Source organism: Microtus oregoni, unplaced genomic scaffold (assembly GCF_018167655.1).
Source record: "Microtus oregoni isolate MIOR12 unplaced genomic scaffold, Mior012 000003F_ref0000135, whole genome shotgun sequence".
NCBI classification, from domain to species: domain Eukaryota; kingdom Metazoa; phylum Chordata; class Mammalia; order Rodentia; family Cricetidae; genus Microtus; species Microtus oregoni.
Genome location: NW_024543062.1, coordinates 21,854,277 through 21,873,244, shown reverse-complemented (window position 1 = coordinate 21,873,244; position 18,968 = coordinate 21,854,277). Strand labels below are relative to the sequence as shown.

The following is an 18,968-nucleotide window of genomic DNA, read 5'->3' as shown; positions in this document are numbered from 1 at the left end:
GGGGAGGGGGGGTTCTATTTCTCCCCCGCCCGTTTGGCGGAAGGATCCCGCGCGCGGATGCGGTGTCGCTCAACCGTCTCTGCCAGGGCCCCGCCTCCTGCGCGAGGAGGCCCCGCCCCCTCCCGGAGCCGGCCCCGCCCCCTCCCGCGCGCCCTATGGGCCTGTAAAGAAGTCCCGGCCCGGCCGCTGCACTCCCGCGCGCGCATCCGTGCGCCGCCCAAGGCTGGCCTGACGAGTCGGCGGCCATTTTGTTCTTCTCGTGGTTCCAGTGGCGAGAGGAGGAGGAAGCCGGGAGCGGGGCGGCTGGGGGGGGGGACCCGCCGCGGCTGCTGCTGCCACCGCCGCCGCCACCACCGCTCGTGGGGCTCGTGGCGTGAGGAAGGAGGACGTGTGAGACCCGGGCGCGAGCCGGCGGCGGCGCCGCTGCGGGAGGGTCGGCGGCGGGACGGCGATGGCGGATATCGACAAACTCAACATCGACAGCATCATCCAACGGCTGCTGGAAGGTGAGCCGCGCGCGGGCGGGCGGGCGGGCGGCGGCCGGGGGCCGGTGGGCACCAGGCCCAGTGGGGGGGGCGGTCCTTCTCGGAAGCCTCTTGGTTCTGGGGCGCGCACACAGCGCCTCTGGGTCTGGGGACCCTGTCTTTTTATGACCCCACCTCCCCGCCCTTGCTTTCACATTCTCATAATCTGGAGCGCCCAGGGACTCCTCGGTGTGACTTGGCGGGGCGACGTCCCAGGGCGATGAGAGCCCGGAGTCTGCATTCTCCTCCCCACTCAAACCATCCTCCCTCCCGCGCTCTTTCCCCTTGAACGTGCATCTGCACACGGACCCGGCCCCGGCCCGGGTGATAGGGGCGCGCTGCTGCATTCATTCAGCGAGCGCCCTGCCAGGTAGGTGCTGTTATCCTGGAAGTGTTTCTCTGGAGAAACTTCAAAGACCTCGCTGGACCAAGGACGCAGTCAACAGTCGGGTTTCAAACCCCTGGCAGCCAAGATCTAGACAGAACCTGTTATCTTTCACTGTTCACCTTGTGGGAGCGCAGGGTATACCCTGTGGCATAGGAAAGGTTAAAGATAAAGCTTTCTTTTGTCCGACTTAAGACGGAGTGGGGGGGGCGGGGGCGCTGCAGTGGGTTCCTACTTGTGAGATTAAAATGGGATTTACATAGGGTCTCAAAGTCCCGCTCCCCACTAATTCCGGAGCAAATGCTGAGGTGTTCCGAATCTCTTTCTGGATTTGGGCCCTTGACAGTGTTAACTAGCTACTTTGACTGCTTTTGCTTTTGGAGTGTAACATGCAGTATGGACATGGTGACGGACTGCATAGTTCTGCTGGTGGAGGTTTTCAAGTGAGGCCTTGAAAGAGAAGTAAAGTGTCTTTTTAAAAATTTGTGCATTTTCTCCCTTTAATACTATGCTTTGTTTAGATAGGGTCTCTCTCTTTTTTTTTTTTTTTTTAATTGAGACAAGGTCTCACTGTCCTGACTGGTCTGGAGCTCAGTATGTAGGCCAGCTAGGGTCAAACTCTCAGATCCATCTGCCTCCCTCCCCTTCCTGAGTGCTGGGATTAAAGGCTTTTATCATCATTCCCCTTAGATAGAGTCTCAAGGAGCCAGCACTGGCCTTGAACCTCCTGATCCTTCTGCCTCCCAAGTGCTAGAATTTACAAGCCACCAAGCCTGTGTTTATGAAGTGCTGGGTTTTGAACCCAAGGCTTCCTCCATGCTGAGTAAGCACTCCACCACCTGGGCTGCATCCCCAATTCAGGTTTGATTTTTTTTTTTTTTAAATTTGTGTGTGTGTGTGTGTGTGTGTGGTTTTTCAAGACAGGGTTTCCCTGTGTAACAATCCTAGCTGCCCTATAACTCACTCTTGTAGATCAAGCTGGCCTCGAACTCACAGGGATTCACCTGCCTTTGCCTCCTGAGTGCTGGGATTAAAGGCATGTGCTACCACCTGAGCCTGTTTTTTTTAATGCTTAAAATTGTGCTGAAAGTTGGCTCATCTTTTGTTTTTAAATTTGTTTACTTTTATTTTTTTGTGTGTGGGATGTGTGTGGGTGCGTACAGGCCACAGCACACGGGAGTGGAGGACTGTTGGGTGTAGTTGGTTCCTATCTTTGTGTAGATCCTGGAGATCTAACATAGGTCAGACTTGCCTCACTAGCTTTCCTTTCTCAGCCTTTAAAAAACTTTGTTTTTAGATTTTATATTTTGAGTTTTGTCTGCATGTGTATATGTGCACCACATGCATGCCTGTGCCCAAGGAGGTCAGAAAGGGGCATTGGGTCCTCTAGAACTGGAGTTCGAGATGGTTGTGAGCTGCCGTCTGTGCTGGAAATGGGACCAAGATGATCCCCAAGAGTAGCAAGCACTCTTAACTGCTGAACCATCACTTCACTGCCCCCCCCCACACTTTTCTTTCCTTTTTTTGGAGGGGGGGTTGGTTCAGGGTTTCTCTTGTATAGACCAGGCTGGCCTCAAACTTAGAGATCCACCTGCCTCTGCTTTCCAGGTGCTGGGATTAAAGTCATGCTCCACAATTGGCTAGCCCCCTTTAGTTTCTTGACAGTTACTTTTTAAATTTTGAGTCTGAGTATCACTACGAAGCAAAGGCTAGCCTGAAATTCAGAGATCTGCCTGCCTCTGCCTCCTTTTTTTTTTTTTTTGGTTTTTCGAGACAGGGTTTCTCTGTGGTTTTGGAGCTTGTCCTGGAACTAGCTCTTGTAGACCAGGCTGGTCTCGAACTCACAGAGATCCGCCTGCCTCTGCCTCCCGAGTGCTGGGATTAAAGGTGTGCGCCACCACCGCCCGGCTCTGCCTCTGCCTCCTTAAGTTTTGAAATCCAGTACTGTACCCCCATGTCCAGGCTGGTTTTTATTTTCTTTTTCTTTTTTTTTTTTTTGGTTTTTCGAGACAGGGTTTCTCTGTGTGGTTTTTATTTTCTTTTGAAATTAATAGAGTAAGACACTATCTAAATGCTTTTGATGATAACCTACCTGCACAGTATGTTTCTTTTTACCTCTGTACATGAACTTAACAGAAACCACAGCCATCTGCTGAGAATGTGTGTACATTTTTAGAGAATGTGGTATTATGCTTTCTGTAATGCCTTCAGGACCTTTATCTTTAAACACTGGAAGTAAGATTTAAGTAATTCTTAGACTATAGTGATGGCTCACCTGATGGCTCTTGCCCTTACCCCAGAAGACCTGATTTGATCCCCAGGATTCACATGAAACTGAGAGGAGAACCAGACTCTTAGAAGTTATCCATTCACCTCCCCTCCACAAACACTCCTGGGAAGCGTGTATTTGCACACACATAATACAAATTTAAGAAAAATTAAGAGTTTAATTCTAAAAGGGAGAAATAAGATTTGTCACTTGATGAGGCATTTTTTTCACATTGATAATTGATCTTTTGTAGTGGGGACTCCTTGCAACCCTAAGCACTTTGGAGTCTGAGGCATGATAATCCAGACGTTCTAGGCCAGGCTGTGTTGGGTAGCAACCAACATCTGTCTCATGAAAGTCCTAGTTTGAGAGCTGTATGAACTAGTTAAGGGGTTCTTTAATAATAAAAGGTGACACTGGGCATGGCGGCACACACCTTTAATTCCAGAACTGTGAGTTGAAAGGCCGCCCTGGTCCACATAACAAATTCCATGCCAGCCAGCCATACATAGAACCTGTCTCAACAAACAAGGGCTGGAGAGATGGTTAAGAGCATATATTATTCCTTTCAGAGGATCCAAGCTCAGTTCCCAACACTCACAGCAGGCAGCTCAGTTCCTATCACTCTAGTTCTAGGGGATCAGGTACCTGGCTTCTAATGGCACATAAGTACAGGTCTTAACTCCAACAGACAGACGATTAGAAATAAATTTTACGATGGGCATGGTGACACACCTTTAATCCTAAATCTGGAAAGCACAGGTGGATCTCTGAGTTCAAGGCCAGCCTGGTTCACAGAATAAGTTACAGTTACAGGCCACCCAAGCCTAAATAGTGACGTGGTATACCCGTATTCCCTGCACTTAGATGCAGTCAGGATGTCAAGGCTAGCCTCTGCTACATAATGAGTTCATTAGAGGCCAGCCTGGACTACAGAGATCCTATTTAAAGAAACAAACAGGAAATTGGGTTTGGGTCAAAAGCACTACAGCTTTGCATCACTGAATGCAGTAGCTTTTCCCTGAGTCCAGCCCGTGTTGTCCATGGTCAGCCACGCTGATGGAAGATCTATGTGTTACTCCTTAGCACATTCTGATGTTAGCACATTGCTGCTTCTGTGCTCAAGCAGAAGAGATTTAAGTAGAAAATAGTCTAGCTGTGTTTGGACTTGGCCTCTTGCTCTGTTATTTTGGTTTTTAAGGGGGGGTTGGCATTGGGGTGCGTCATGAAACCGCTAGCATTTTTCTTGAGTACCAGATGATTGTAATTGCTTCACATCTCAGTGTGCGAGAAGCCTGTTTCTGAAAAGGAAGGTCATGGCCAGGGTGCAAGGCAGGGGAAGTGGCTGCATTAATACAGAGTACTTACCAATCAGTTTTCCTCTTTCTGAAGACAGTCTGAAGTCCTAAGTCTCTAAATCTGCTTGTGGCTCTTCAGAGCTCCTGCTCTAGAGTTTCCAGATGGCTGTAGCTAAGGTCCTTTCTGAAAGATAAGGCTGTCTTGAAGCAGATCTTAAAACTGAGCAGAATACACAGGCAAGATCATTTTATCTATCTATCTATCTATTTATTTATTTATTTATTTATTTATTTGGTTTTTCGAGACAGGGTTTCTCTGTGGTTTTGGAGCCTGTCCCGGAACTAGCTCTTGTAGACCAGGCTGGTCTCGAACTCACAGAGATCCGCCTACCTCTGCCTCCCGAGTGCTAGGATTAAAGGCGTGCGCCACCACCGCCCGGCTAGGCAAGATCATTTTAATAGGGACTTCCTGGCTTAAAGGTTGGCTCTCAGCATGGACAGGTCTGTCCTCTCATACTTCAGCTGAAAGACAGGGCAGGACTGATGTGCAGGTGCTTTGGGCCTTTTTAAAAACCCCACTTTGGCAAGGATGACTCCCAGAACCTTGACTGCCCCTTTGCTTGGGAGACGTGGGGCAGCAGAACTATCCTAGGCTTTCATTGGTTTATGCTGGGGCTGCTGGCACACTTCACAGTCTACAATATGAGGGAGAAAGGGTCCAGGTGGGAACTGCCTTGTAGCTGCAGAAACCCCACAGGCCCCTTAAAGTAAGGCAGATCCCATTTCCCTGAGCAGGAATTCTGGAAGGAATTTTTTCTTTTAATTTTTTAATTTTTAATCCAAGTGCTGGGATTAAAGTCTTAAGCCACCACCGCCCAGCTCTGGAAGGAATTTTTATCTTAGTCTTGAGGTCACAGTTGTCTATCAGGAGGATGAAGGCAAGATGCTGCCTTTATAGGTTCTGTGGATGTTTCCCCCCTCCAGGATTAGGGTTAGTGACATCCTTATTTTTGAAAGGTATATTTCTAGGGCTTACACAAGAAATGGAAATTCATAGGGTTAGATGGGTAAGGCACTGATGCTAAAATGTGTTCACCTGTGGCTGAGAATGACCTCAAACTCTTGATCTCCTGCCTCCCACCTGAGTGATGAGATTGTAGAGGTGACAGTGACAGCCCAATACCTGACTTAGGCTAAATACTCTGTTTTCATTGAATTGGCTTCATGTTCAGCACAGAAAATAAAATGAGTCCTTGAGAGTGTTGTTGTTTTTGTTTTTCTTTTCCTTTTTCTTGGTTTTTCGAGCCAGGGTTTCTCTGTAGCTTTGGAGCCTGTCCTGGAACTAGCTCTTGTAGACCAGGCTGGTCTCAGAGATCCACCTGCCTCTGCCTCCTGAATGCTGAGTTAAAGACGTGTGTCACTACTGCCCAGCAGCTAGAACTCTTTTAGGCACATTTCCGTTTTCCACATTGAGGAAATGGGAATCATCCTTAAAGTCTGGAGTGTGCATGATGGCAGCAGGTCCCAGCCCACTGGCAGGGATGGTGTGCAGCAGTGAGGTGGGAAGAGTACTTTTCTTGTTGGTAGTTGGGAGGAAAAGAGGATTCTTGGAAAGTTTCTGTAGCTTTCAGGTTTTTTCTTTTTTGTTTTTTGAGACAGGGTTTTTCTGTAGCTTTGGAGCCTGTCCTGGCACTAGCTCTTGTAGACCAGGCTGTCCTCGAACTCAGCCGCCTGCCTCTGCCTCCCAAGTGAGCTTTCCAGGTTTTGTAGAAAATAACTTGGTTGTTAGTGAGAAAGTGTACAGTGTCACAAATATTTACTAAATTTATTTAGTTTCAGATCTCTTTTGATTTGTTTGTTTGTTTGTTGAGACGGGATTTCTCTGTGTATCAGTCTTGGCTGTCCTGGAACTCTCTCTGTCGACCAGGCTGGCCTTGATCTTTTTCTAACAAATTTTAAAATACTATTAAGGTAATTTTTTTTTAAAAAAAAAACAGGATCTCACTGTGTAGGTCAGGCTGGCTTTGGGCTCCCAGCAGCCTGCCTGATCCTAACTCCCAAGTGCTGGCAGTAAAGCTGATGCTCCTTGAGTAGGGTTGTCTTCAGATAGCAAGGGCTGCTGACTTCTTCTTTTGTGCTGCTCTTGGTTTCCTGTGTCCTAGACTGGTCTGGACACTTCTGTGTAGATGAAAATGGCTTTGAGCTTCAGATTCTCTTGGTACTAAGCCCAGTTTTATGCAGGGGTGGAACCCAGGGCTTAGTGCATGATGGGCAAGGGTTCCACCAGCTCCATGGAGAAGGCTTTTCTAGCCCCCATTACTCAATCTCCTCTACTCCTCCTGTAATGCTGTCTCCTTTGCTTGTTGCTAGGCTGTGGAAAATTACTGCTGTCTGGAGAGATGCCAGGGGTGCAAATGACCATTGGTAGCACCCTGATTGACCTTGGGTTTATTGCTCTGGTTGTTAAGTGGAGTTTTCGGTGAAACTTCTATGATGTACTGATGATGTTAGTGATGTTTGGGTGAGTAGTTTCTGCAGAACAGCTTTTGCTGTTAGCTACCAGCATGCCTAGGTCCCCTTCTTGCCAGAAGATGCCACTGGGAGTGGCAGGCAGACCCAGCAGCAGTGAAGATCTATAGCACCAAGCCAGGCCGAACTAGTAGGTCCTCCAACTTAGTTTTTGGAGTCATTCTGCTTGGCACTGAGAGGTAAAGATCTTTCTGATTTGGCAGTTTTTAGAACATACCTAGTGCTCACTGGGAATGCCTGGCAAAGCCTATTTTTTTGGTTTTTCGAGACAGGGTTTCTCTGTGGTTTTGGAGCCTGTCCTGGAACTAGCACTTGTAGACCAGGCTGGTCTCGAACTCACAGAGATCTGCCTGCCTCTGCCTCCCGAGTGCTGGGATTAAAGGCGTGCGCCACCACCGCCCGGCTGCAAAGCCTGTTTTGAAGAGTATAAACCTATGTTTTGGGGGGGGGGCAGCTTTTTGAGATAGGGTTTCCTCTGTGTAAACCATGCTGGCCTTGGGTTCTGTCTGCCTCTCTACCCAAGTACTGGGATTAAAGGTATGTTTTGTGTTTTGATTCGAAAGTTTTAAATTAACAGGAAAGATGGGTGCAGACTTCCTCCTACATCAGGGGGTCCCAATGAGCAGGCCAGTCAGACTGACAGTTGGAGCTGGTTGCCAGTGGTTCAGAAAGTTGTGTGCTTCTGGGGCAAGGAGCGGCCTCAGCTGAAGAGAAGTCCTTGCAGTTAGCAGCTGTTGCCAGCTCTGGCAGCAGATGGTTTTGGTAGTTTGTTTTCCCTTGAACTACCTAGATGTCAGAGTTAAGCTCTGACGCCATGAGTAATAATGTGTACCAGTTTTCAGATAGAAATAAATTGGCTGTAAGAGATGCATCTAATCTTTACATCTCATCAGAAGGAACAATACTCAACTCCTGTCCCATTCTGGGGGGAAAATGGAAAAGAAGCCAGGTGGAGGGAATGAGGCTACGAGGCTACAGATTTTGAATTTCAAGGTTAGTCTGGGCTTGGTGAACTCCTGTGTCAAGAATAACAGCTGGTAGTGGTGGTATATATACATCTTTAGTTTCAGCATTTGCAGAAGCAGAGGCAGACAGATCTCTGAGTTCAAGATTGATCAGGGCTATGTAGTAAGATCTTATCTCAAAAATCTTATAAATAAATAAAAGGCTCATAAACTGTCTAAAGTGGCAGTGAATGCTTTCAGAACCAGGGAATATTAGCAACATCTGACTTTCTCCAGTAGAACCCTGTAACAAAGGAAGCCTGTGAGCTGTACCAGAAGTTAGATAATGAAGATTCTCATTAAAGACATAAGAATGGGTCACTCATTAACAAGTGTGGGCTCTGCTGAAGAAAATTCCTATTGAAACCAGAAGCGTCCAAGAGTTCCCTTCTAACCAAAAATAAGTCTCCTGCTGGGCAGCCTGCCCAGGTTTCTGGCCAGTAAGGCAGAGGTCCCCCACGTCTCTGTCCTGAGTGCTGCTTATCTTGTCTGCGGCTTATCTTGTCTGTGGGGGGAAAAGAAAAGCTTTTGTTGCTTGGCTGCTGTTTCCCCTCTCTCAAATGCTTATTGCTGGGCTACTTTATCTCTCACTTGGTCAGGCCTGAAGGCTACTTGCTCAGCCTGGACTATACCAACATAGAAGAGGGACTGGTGAGAGATGGCTCAGTGGGTAAACGTGCTTGCTATGTAAGCCTGGAGACCCTGGGTTCAATCCCTGGGACTGCACAAAAGGGTGGAAAGGGGGTGATGCTGGGGAAGATGGCTCAGTATCTAAAAATTGCTACAGATACAAGACCTGTGTCCAGGCAGTGGTGGCATACACCTTTAATCCCAGCACTCGGGAGGCAGAGACAGACGGATCTCTGAGTGTGAGGCCAGCCTGGTCTACAGAGTTGAGTTTCAGTTCTAATGCTACACAGAGAAACCAGGTCTCAAAACAAGCAAAAAGTGAGACTTGTATTTGGCTCCACCAGACTCTACTTTTTAAGGTTTCATTTACCACAGTACTTGAGGCAGACAGGATCCCTGAGTCCTCCAGTGTAACCAAAAGTAAGGTAGAGAATAGAAGGACACCCAATGGTGTCAGTCAACTCCCGGCCCACTTTTGTCTTTCAGTCCAGTTATATTGGGGTTAGTGCGAAGCTGCACATAGGGATCCGCTCCTGGCTGGCTCCCTATCCCTTCTTGTGCCTGTTTTTTTTTCCTCCCTGCTTTGAAAGCTCACCCTTTCCTTGTTCTTCCTTGCTCATTTTTCACTGAAAAACTGATGTTGCTTTGCATACTATTCCATTCCATTCCTGAGGAACTTGTTCCTTCAGAGAAAGGCCAGCTTCCCTAAGGCTCTGGTTTTCAAGCATAGGTGCAGCCTTGAGTGGACACGGCTTTATATAGCAGGAGATACCTAGCAGACCTCTCGGGGAATATCTGCTCTACTGCAGAACCAAAAGCTGTGTAAGCCTTGGTTAGACTTTCTGTTGTTACTTAGCTATCAGGCCAAATAGTTTTTGATTTGAAGACAAAGCCTGCAATTTGAACAAAGTTTAAGCCAATGAGATCATTTAGGTTTAGGGTTTACTAAAAAGAAATTCATTGACACTGGCTTCTGATGAATAGGTACAGTCTTAAATGGGCTGCTTAGCCTGGCTCTGAGGGACCCAAGTGCCTGCTTCATCGGTCTTTGGTACCAAAAAGCAGAGATTCCAACACACTGAGGGGTCAGGCCCCTGGACCAACCCAGACGTGCAGCAAGCGGGGCCTGTATCAGCTGTTCCATGAAGCAGCCGCTTCAGAACTGAAGAGTTCAGATCCTTGGCAGTTAGAGCTGTTTCTTCCATCCACATAATGATTGTCTCAGCTCTTGTAACCGGAACTCGCACAGATGTCTCCACTGCTGTCGTACTTGCCTCCTGAGGCGTGGGCTGAGGCCAGACTTTATTAAGGCGGTGAGTGGAGCTCAGGGCTGTCTCTGGGCTCAGGAGTCGCCATGACTGGTGCTGGGCCAAGAGTTGTTTTGGATGCCTGGAAGCCAGTGCTGACCTTTCTCATTGTGTTCACAGTGTTTACTAAAGGATACATACGAAGCTTATGGCATATTTTGGATATGGATGCCAGAGAACAACCTTGGAGTTGTATCATATCATTCATTCAAGAGCGCTCCCTCTCCCCTTAAATGGATTTCTCACTGGCTTGCCAAGTAGATTAGGTGGCTGGTTGGCTGTCCAGTTCCAGAGATCTGCCTATTTCTGCTTCTGCGGCACTGGAATTGTGGATGTGGGCCATCAGGCTGGCATTCTTTTCTTTGAGTTCTTGGGCTCAAACCTAAGTCCTCAAACTTGCTTGCAACATAGTTGCCAGGCCGTCTACCTTTCTAGTTTCTAGTGCTTTTTTAAAAAATTGTTGTATGTATGTGGTTGTTTTGCCTACATGTATGATTGTGCACTGAATGCTTGTCTAGTGTCCTCAGAGGTCAGAGATGGTGTTGGACCCCCTAGAACTGGAGTTACAGAGTTAGGAACTGTCATGTGGATGTTGGGAGTTGAATCTGGGTTCTCTCTGCAAGAGTAGCTAGTGTCCTTAACCAATGACCTCTGCAGCTCTTACTGTGGCATTTTAAAATGAAATGCAAATAACACTCAGACCTCATAAATGAAAGACCATGGGATTACACTCGATTCTGAAAACAATGATGGGGAGACGATTCTGAACATTTGTAACTATTAATTAAGTCAGGCTGTTCTGAGGACAGACTTAGTGATATTACAAGATAGTGTAGCCTTTCCCAATGCAAAGTTGAGTTCATTCTAAAACTAGAGAGTCTTGGAAGTACAAGGCACTGTCCTGGTATCTTGGATGTGGCACAGGGTAGGAGGATGTTTGGGGATGGCACTCTTGACACATGAGATCCAGGCCCAGCTAGGGTGATCTTGAGAGTACTGTGAAGGAACCTGGCTTGGCTTGAAGTATATAACTTTTGACATCTTAAGATTCCAGCTGAGACCTTATAGGCCAGCCAACTTCTATCTAACAGGTGTTTAACATTAAAAGAAAAATTATATCACACCACTCCCCCCTTCTCAAATTAAGTTTTGAGACAGGGTTTCTCGCTGTCCTGGAACTCCCTTTGTAGGCAAGCTAGCCTTGAACTTTAGATCTGCCTGCCTCTATCTCCCAAGTGCTGGGATTAAAGGCATGTACCACCAAGCCCAGCCCAGTTTTTTTTATTTGTTTGGTTTTTTTGTTGTTGTTTTTGTTTTGTTTTGTTTTTTCGAGACAGGGTTTCTCTGTAGCTTTGGAGCCTGTCCTGAAACTAGCTCAACTCACAGAGATCCTCCTGCCTCTGTCTCCCAAGTGCTGGGATTAAAGGCGTGCGCCACCACTGCCCGGTCCCAGCCCAGTTTTGAAGTTTTATTTATTTTTTTTATTTATGCATATGGCCCTGTGCGTTTCGAGTGCAGGTGCCAGCCAAGGCTCCACAGATGCCTGCCACAGTTGAAGGGACTAGAGCTCCGGTCCTCTGCAAGAACAGTAGGGCTCTTGGCTACTGAGGCCCTAAATTAAATGTTTCTATGTGAAGCTGTGTCCTAATTGCTGTTCTTTCCACAGTGAGGGGGTCCAAGCCAGGCAAGAATGTCCAGCTACAGGAGAACGAAATCCGAGGACTCTGCTTGAAGTCTCGGGAGATCTTCCTCAGTCAGCCTATCCTTCTAGAACTTGAAGCACCACTCAAGATATGTGGTGAGTGTGGGACTAAGTGCGTCGTCCCCCACTCAACTGACCCTCAGTTGGGCACCTTGATGGCCCTTCATGTTGAGTGAAATTGTAGTTGTCGAGAAAATGTTCCAGCTTTTGAGTTTTAAAGTTGTTCTCTGAAGGATTAAGGGTCCTGCAGCAGGAGTCGGGTGGTGGCCTGGTCTAGTTGGGCTCATTCTGCTGTCGGCAGGTACAGGCCATCCTTTAAAACTAAGCAGTCTGGATGGGATGGGTAAGTCATGTATGTTCAGAGTGAGGCGCCCCTGGCTTTGATCTGGCTGCATTTAAAGATTGTGGCTGTGCTAGCGCATGGGCTGCTAGTGTTGTGAGGAGCTAGGCTCACTGGACACTCAGAGGATGGACTGACACAGGATTCTGAAGCTGAGCCCAGGTTTCTCGGTGATCTGCAGTTCACTGCAGTACTAGGCAGGAAACTTGCTGAGACAAGATACTCTACCACAAAATTAATTAATTAGTTGCATCTGTGGGGGGCTCTGGACATGGTCTGTTGGACTAAATATGCTACAGGGTTGGGAATTAGTGTTGCCTGTGAACTTGTTAGAGGCCATTGTCATGTGTGATGAACAGTTAAGGGGTGTTTTGCCAGGGTTTTGTCATTGAGCTGAAGGCTGTGCAGATGGCAATACTGAGAAGTTCTCATCTCTAGGTGACATTCACGGGCAGTACTATGATTTGCTCCGACTGTTTGAATACGGTGGCTTCCCGCCAGAAAGCAACTATTTGTTTCTCGGGGACTATGTGGACAGGGGCAAGCAGTCACTGGAGACGATCTGCCTCTTGCTGGCCTACAAAATCAAGTATCCGGAGAACTTTTTCCTTCTCAGAGGGAACCATGAGTGTGCCAGCATCAATAGAATCTACGGATTTTACGATGAATGTAAGTACTTTGTGAGTCTAAGAACAAGGGACCTGAAGGTACTGTGGTGGCAAAGATGTCACCACTCCCTTGAGCTGGTGAGAATGGAGCTGCCCTTATCCTAGTCTTACGGATTGCTGCCTGAATGTGGGTACTGATGGGATTGGATGGAAAGAGCCCACTGTGACACCCTTGGCTTTGTTCCCAGTGCAGCTCTGAGAACCTGTCCAAATGGCTCTGCTTTTCACAACTTTGCTTAGGTCGGTTCTGTTGAGAGCATCTGTTGCTGGCATTACTGTGCTGGGGGCAGTGTGCGGAAGAAGTGGGATCTGGCAGTGAAACGGTTTGTTTTTGAGATGCATGTTATGTTCTTTTAGCACAGCTGTACTTAGGAAAGGGGCATTGACTTTTCTGAAATAATGCTTAATGGAGAAAGAAATGCTTTAAAAATGACATTTTGTGGGGCGGGAGAGGTGGCTCAGCAGTTAAGAGCACCATCTGCTCCTCCAGAGGATCTGGGTTCAATTCCCAGGATCTACATGGCAACTCACAGCTGTCTGTAACTCTAGTTCCAGTGGATCCAACTCCTCACACAGACATACATGCAGGCAAAACAACAACGCACGAAAAATAAAAATAAATAAATCATTAAACAGCTGTTTTGGTTTTTTAATTTTTAAATTGTGTGTTTGATGTGGAGGGGTACAGGAATGAAGGTCAGAGTTTGTGGGGTCGGCTGTTTCCACCTTTAATTCAGTTTCGGGGATTGAACTTGGGTTCCAGGCTTGCACAGTGAACCTTTTAACCTTGAGCCATCACACTGGCTCTCCATTTTATTTCAAAATAATGTTTTGTGCCTTTTCTGGTCTTTTGGATTTATCTCATTTTACTTTGAGTTTTTCTGAAATACTCTTACTGAGTAGCCCATGCTGGTCTCAGCCTTGTGGCTCCTGCTCCAGTTTATCCTGGCTGTGGGACTTCAGATGCCCACCCCACACAGCTCTGGATTATCTAGTGAGACTGTACTTTGAGTTGATCATTGACAGAAATGATGCCAAAGCCTTGAAAAGAATTAGTGAAGAAAAAAAAGGAGCTCGTTTAGAGGATTGGGGTGTCACACAAACAAAATGTCCAAAGTTTTGAGCATTTGACTGCAGTATCCTCTGGGCTGTTTCTACCAGGAGAGGGTTTTGGGCTTGGGTGGCAGGTGCTTAAGGGAGTCTGGTGGCTTAGCACTTACTAATGTGACACACACATACCATGGTTTGTAGTAAAGTCATATGGACCATAGAGGCCTGCAGGCAGCCTGGGCACTTGGAGCATGGGCCTTCTCACTGCAGACACAGAACCTTTATCTAGCCCTCAGCAAAGGCAGTGAGTGCCTGCCTAGGCACCAGGTTCAACAGAGAAAGGATACAGGACCAGATGGATTTTGAAGTGGGGTCAGAGTCATCTGACCTCAGTTTCTGCTTGATGTTATTCCCATTAATTGCTGGTAATTGGACATGTTCGCTGTGTTCCTTTCAGTTTCCAGGGTTATCCGTGGAATCTGTGGCCTCTTTAGGGATGGAGTACAAGCCTGATCTGGGTGCTGGGGGTGTGTGGTCTGTCTAGCCTGAAAGCTTGGCTCAGAAAGATTGTTGCTAGGCCCTGCAAGGAGTGAGTCTAGGCCTTTAGATGTATTCCATAGAAAAGGCACTCGGTTTGGTTTGGTTTGGTGAGGTCTCTTTATGCTAGCATGTTTCTGTTACATGGACAATGGAGTGACCGTCTGCATTCTCACAGGCAAAAGAAGATACAACATTAAGCTGTGGAAAACATTCACAGACTGTTTTAACTGCTTACCGATAGCAGCCATCGTGGATGAGAAGATATTCTGCTGTCATGGAGGTATGTGGCCACCTGCATTCAAGTAACTTCACCCCTTCCGAAAGGTAGACTGGGCAAGATGGCCTCTGCCAGGCCACTGTTGTACACACACTAGGGCTTGTCCATGGTGACATAGCCAGTGTCATTTTGGGTCAAGTGTGAGGGAAGACTGAAAATAGAGCCAGTCTAGTACATTTGTTCAGATGTGTTTTCCTAGACTCTTCTTGCTGGGTCTCCTTCCAAAAGTAGTTTTGCTTTGCTCCATTGGCTATGCTGTGTGTGAGGTATACAGAGATTGAAAAGATGTGGGAGTTGGGGATAATATTGGAAATTAAGCAGCTATCAAAAAACACAGATTATATTAAGGCAGCACAGGGTACATGAGTAACAATGTGTCATGGCTGTTCATGTAGATGTGGAGGTCTGGACAGCCTCACAGCCAAGCAATGTTCCTGGGCCCAGCCATTGCATTTGGTATGGTGGCACGTGGTGCATCTGCCTTGCTGCCCTCTGTTGGGAGGGGTGTGGATTCAGAGTCACTGGCTGTTACTTTACAGTGTTCTGTGTTGAAGTGACTATCCCATTGCTCTGCACACCAGGACAGTAAGTTTGTACCTATTTGGTGGCAGGTTTTTGTTGCTGCATTGTTTTCACCAAAACCAAGTAAATAAAAGAGCCACGGGCTTGACTGCAGCGTTGGCAGCACCAGCCTCTAGACAGGAGGGGCTGCCAGTATGCTTAGAACAATTCTGCTTGCTTCACTGTTCTTTCCTGTTCTCTTTAATAGGTTTATCACCAGATCTTCAATCTATGGAGCAGATTCGGCGAATTATGAGACCAACTGATGTACCAGATCAAGGTCTTCTTTGTGATCTTTTGTGGTCTGACCCCGATAAAGATGTCTTAGGCTGGGGTGAAAATGACAGAGGAGTGTCCTTCACATTTGGTGCAGAAGTGGTTGCAAAATTTCTCCATAAGCATGATTTGGATCTTATATGTAGAGCCCATCAGGTATTGATTTTGAATTTTACATGTACACTTAGAGCATGTGTGTGAGCAGATTCTCCTTGTTGATTTTGGTGGGTAGGTATGGCTTGCCACACAGTGTGCCTCTGGGGAGAGCGGCAGGAGGCCAAGCTCTGTGGGGAAGGAGCGTGGCACAGCTCAGGCTTGCAATGCTCACACTGACACTGTCTCTCTGCAGGTGGTTGAAGATGGGTATGAGTTTTTTGCAAAGAGGCAGTTAGTCACTCTGTTTTCTGCACCCAACTACTGTGGCGAGTTTGACAATGCAGGCGCCATGATGAGTGTGGATGAAACCCTCATGTGCTCCTTCCAGGTGAGACAGCAGCTCTTTTCATGAGCTTGCGGCTGTGCTGACTTCCAGAAAAACAGTTATCACTGTTTCCCGAGCAGGCTCTGTTTTCTTTCCCAATAACCTGTGTTTGTTCCATGGGGTAATGTGTGGACTCTTTCTAAAGGAAGGAAAAAATAACAGGGACCTTTCCCCAGTAAACAGTCTGTGTGGCCCTTGCTGGCCCAGAACTCCATATGTAGACCAGGCTGGCCTCTGATGTAACAGATCCACCTGCCTCTGCCTTCTTAGTGCTGAAGTTAAAGGTGTGCGCCACCATATGGGGCTCCTTTGCCATAACATCTTCTCAGTTGTTGGCTGTTTCTCACATTTGCTCGGTGTCATTCAGCTGTAAATGTTAGTGTTGCCCTGGAAGTCCTGAGGTAGCCCTCAGCACCTCCCAGAGCCTGCAAACTCCAGTGCCTTCCACAGAACTCCACAAGGCTATGGGAGCTCTAGACTTTTTTTCCCCCCAATGGGAACTTTTTTTTTTTTTGCCAAGTCACATATTTTAGCTGTATGTTATGGCATGTCTCCACAAAAATGCTCATGTACTAAGTAGCTCCATCTGTGTGATGTGCTAGAGGGATTCTCTGAGTTGGGGGTGGGGCAGTGTTAGCAGGAACTTCCAGAGCCTGAGTGCATTCCCTAAGATGCCTGCTGTCTTCTTGTTTGCAGATTTTAAAGCCTGCAGAGAAAAAGAAGCCCAACGCCACGAGACCCGTTACACCGCCAAGGGGTATGATCACAAAGCAAGCAAAGAAATAGATGTCACTTGACACTGCCTAGTTGGGACTTGTAACATAACGTACATAACCTTCATTTTTAAATGTAATGTGCTGGTCAGCTTGCCCAGGTAGACCTGCCAGGCCCTCCTTCATTTTGGTTCCTGCTGGCACTTGCTGGTTATAGCAGCGAGTGAAAGGCACTTCAGTCAAGAAAGCGTTTTTGTTCCCTTTGCAGACAACTCTGATGATGGTATTAAGCTATGCACCTCGGCAGTTTATCCTGACCGAGGGAGAAGTGTACAATTGACCTTTTTTTTAATTTAGTATAAATCATGAATAATGTAAATGCTCGTTTTCTTTAGGATATAAAGAAAGCCTAGGGTGTGTGAGTTTGTACGTGTGATTGTCATAAATGCATTCTGTTGATACGAACCACTGTGAACATTTTTTTTTAAGTTTGTTTGAAAGGGACTGCTTTTCCTCTGTCTTGTCATGTACAAAGTGTCTGCAGCGTTGGCAGCAGAAGTGACCTGCTGCCCATACTGCCCAGACTGTCTGAAGCACACTCCCTCCCACTGCACTCTTAATGACAATTAAAGCCATTCTTTTCAATGTTTGTGATTCCTTCCTAAAGCCAAAGTTTCTGTTGGACTGTATTGGCACGCCCTGGACATGAGGTGGCCAGGGCATCGAGGCTGCGTGCACAGGCTGCCTCCGTGGGGACTCAGAAGCAGGTTTTTACTTTAAATAGCAATAGTGATGTAGTGCTGGGTAAGCTATTAATGATGGAAGTTAATGACAATTTGTACAATTCCCAGATAGTCTATTTACTGAGTGATCTTTTTACAGTTGGATCAGGCCTGAACCCGTCCATTCAGAAAGCTTCAAATTATAGAAACAACACTGTCCTATACGAGTGATCGATAGCGCTTTCTTTGGCTACATTCTTTATTCTGCGGTGACGCTGAGGCTTATAAATCAAAAGGAACTAACTTGCCGTCCACCCGTTTATACAGAACTCACAGTATCTATGACTTTTTTAAACTACGACCTGTTAAAAATGAATCTGTTTCCACAGATGCCCGTGTACAATGCCATGTGCTGAGAATGACTTCAGACTTATTAAATGCGAGCTTGTTAACCTGTTTGTGACTGTCTGTCTTTCTCGCAGCCCCTCTGAGTTCACTTCTGCCTTTTCTCATGCAGTCAGTTTGGGGGTGGGGCCTAGCTCTTTGCTGTGTAGCCTGGACGAGGGAGGAGGGGCTGTCTGCAGAGCTCTGGCCTTAATTCCTGACTGTCTTGAGCTCTACTTTTGTTCTTTGATCTCACAGTTCTGGAGGAATGGTGGTGGTTCTGTTTCTGCTGCTGCTGCTGCTGCTTCTGCTTCTGCAGTTCTGGAGGAATGCTGTGTGTGTTAAGCCAGGTGCTCTGCTCCAAGCTGGGGACAACCTCTGGCCTCCACCCTATGTGTGGTAGTGGGGAGGTGGGGCAAGACCGGAGATGGGGTCTTGGTCTGGCCTGAGAGCTGGCCCTGGGTGCTTTTCTACTCCCCACCCCCTACACATTTGCTTTGTTGAGCCTGAACCTAATGTTCTGTAGACCTCTTCAGTGAGGAAGGGGAATGGGAGCCATTGATTACGTCAGAGGCTGTTCAAGGGCATCAGCCTTGGCCTTCTGACATAGGACCCTGAGCAGAGAAAATAACTTGTACAGGGTCTTGTCCCTTTGCCTGCATACACCCTTGTAACCTAAAGGGTCATGTTCAAGTTCTGGCTCTACAGCTAGGTGAGAAGCTTTAGGGCAGAGCCAGGGCCCTGGCTATACCGTGGGTAAGGTGAATGACTGCCTGGCCCTTACTGTCCCAGTTGTGAGTGGATGGGCATCCCTGCTGAGTAATAACTACTGACAAGTATTCATCGCAGCAGAATAGCGCAGAGGGAGGTGATGCTGCCCCCTAGGTATTGAAGCTGAGGATGTCAAAGCCTCTGAAACTGGTTTGGGCAGTCAGCCATACTGCTCTATACAGTATGCCATAGTTGTAAAGACCACCAAGCAGCACACACCTGTGTAACAAGTGGAGACCAGGGACAAGTGCTAATCCAGGAGGGAAGGGCTGGCTTTAGACTCAGGGGAGGAAGCAGAGCCCTCTGCATCCCAGTAGGGGCTAGCCCAGGCAGCTGAGAGAAGCCAAAGGCAAGCTGAGACAGGAAGCTTGGGAGACAAGTGTAGGGAATTGTAGATCCAGTGTAAGGTGATTGGTAGAAAAAAGGTCCTGGTGGGGCTCCTGCAGACAGGGAAGGAGAGTCTTGAGGATGGAGAGTTAAAACAGCGGGGCTGTAGGATGACAGATCCTGTGGTCCCCTGCACCCATATTAGGGTGC

General features: G+C 47.4%; 1 protein-coding gene across 1 annotated transcript; it reads left to right on the top strand.

Annotated features, from left to right (window-relative positions):
• Positions 1-221: 221 nt before the first annotated feature.
• On the top strand, positions 222-17,728 carry Ppp1cc (protein phosphatase 1 catalytic subunit gamma). Its single transcript, XM_041648951.1, has 8 exons — positions 222-506; positions 11,613-11,744; positions 12,427-12,657; positions 14,422-14,526; positions 15,293-15,516; positions 15,710-15,844; positions 16,538-16,598; positions 17,437-17,728. The coding sequence occupies exons 1-8, from the start codon at positions 452-454 to the stop codon at positions 17,505-17,507; spliced, it is 1,014 nt and encodes a 337-aa protein (XP_041504885.1). The 5' UTR covers positions 222-451; the 3' UTR covers positions 17,508-17,728.
• Positions 17,729-18,968: the final 1,240 nt, after the last annotated feature.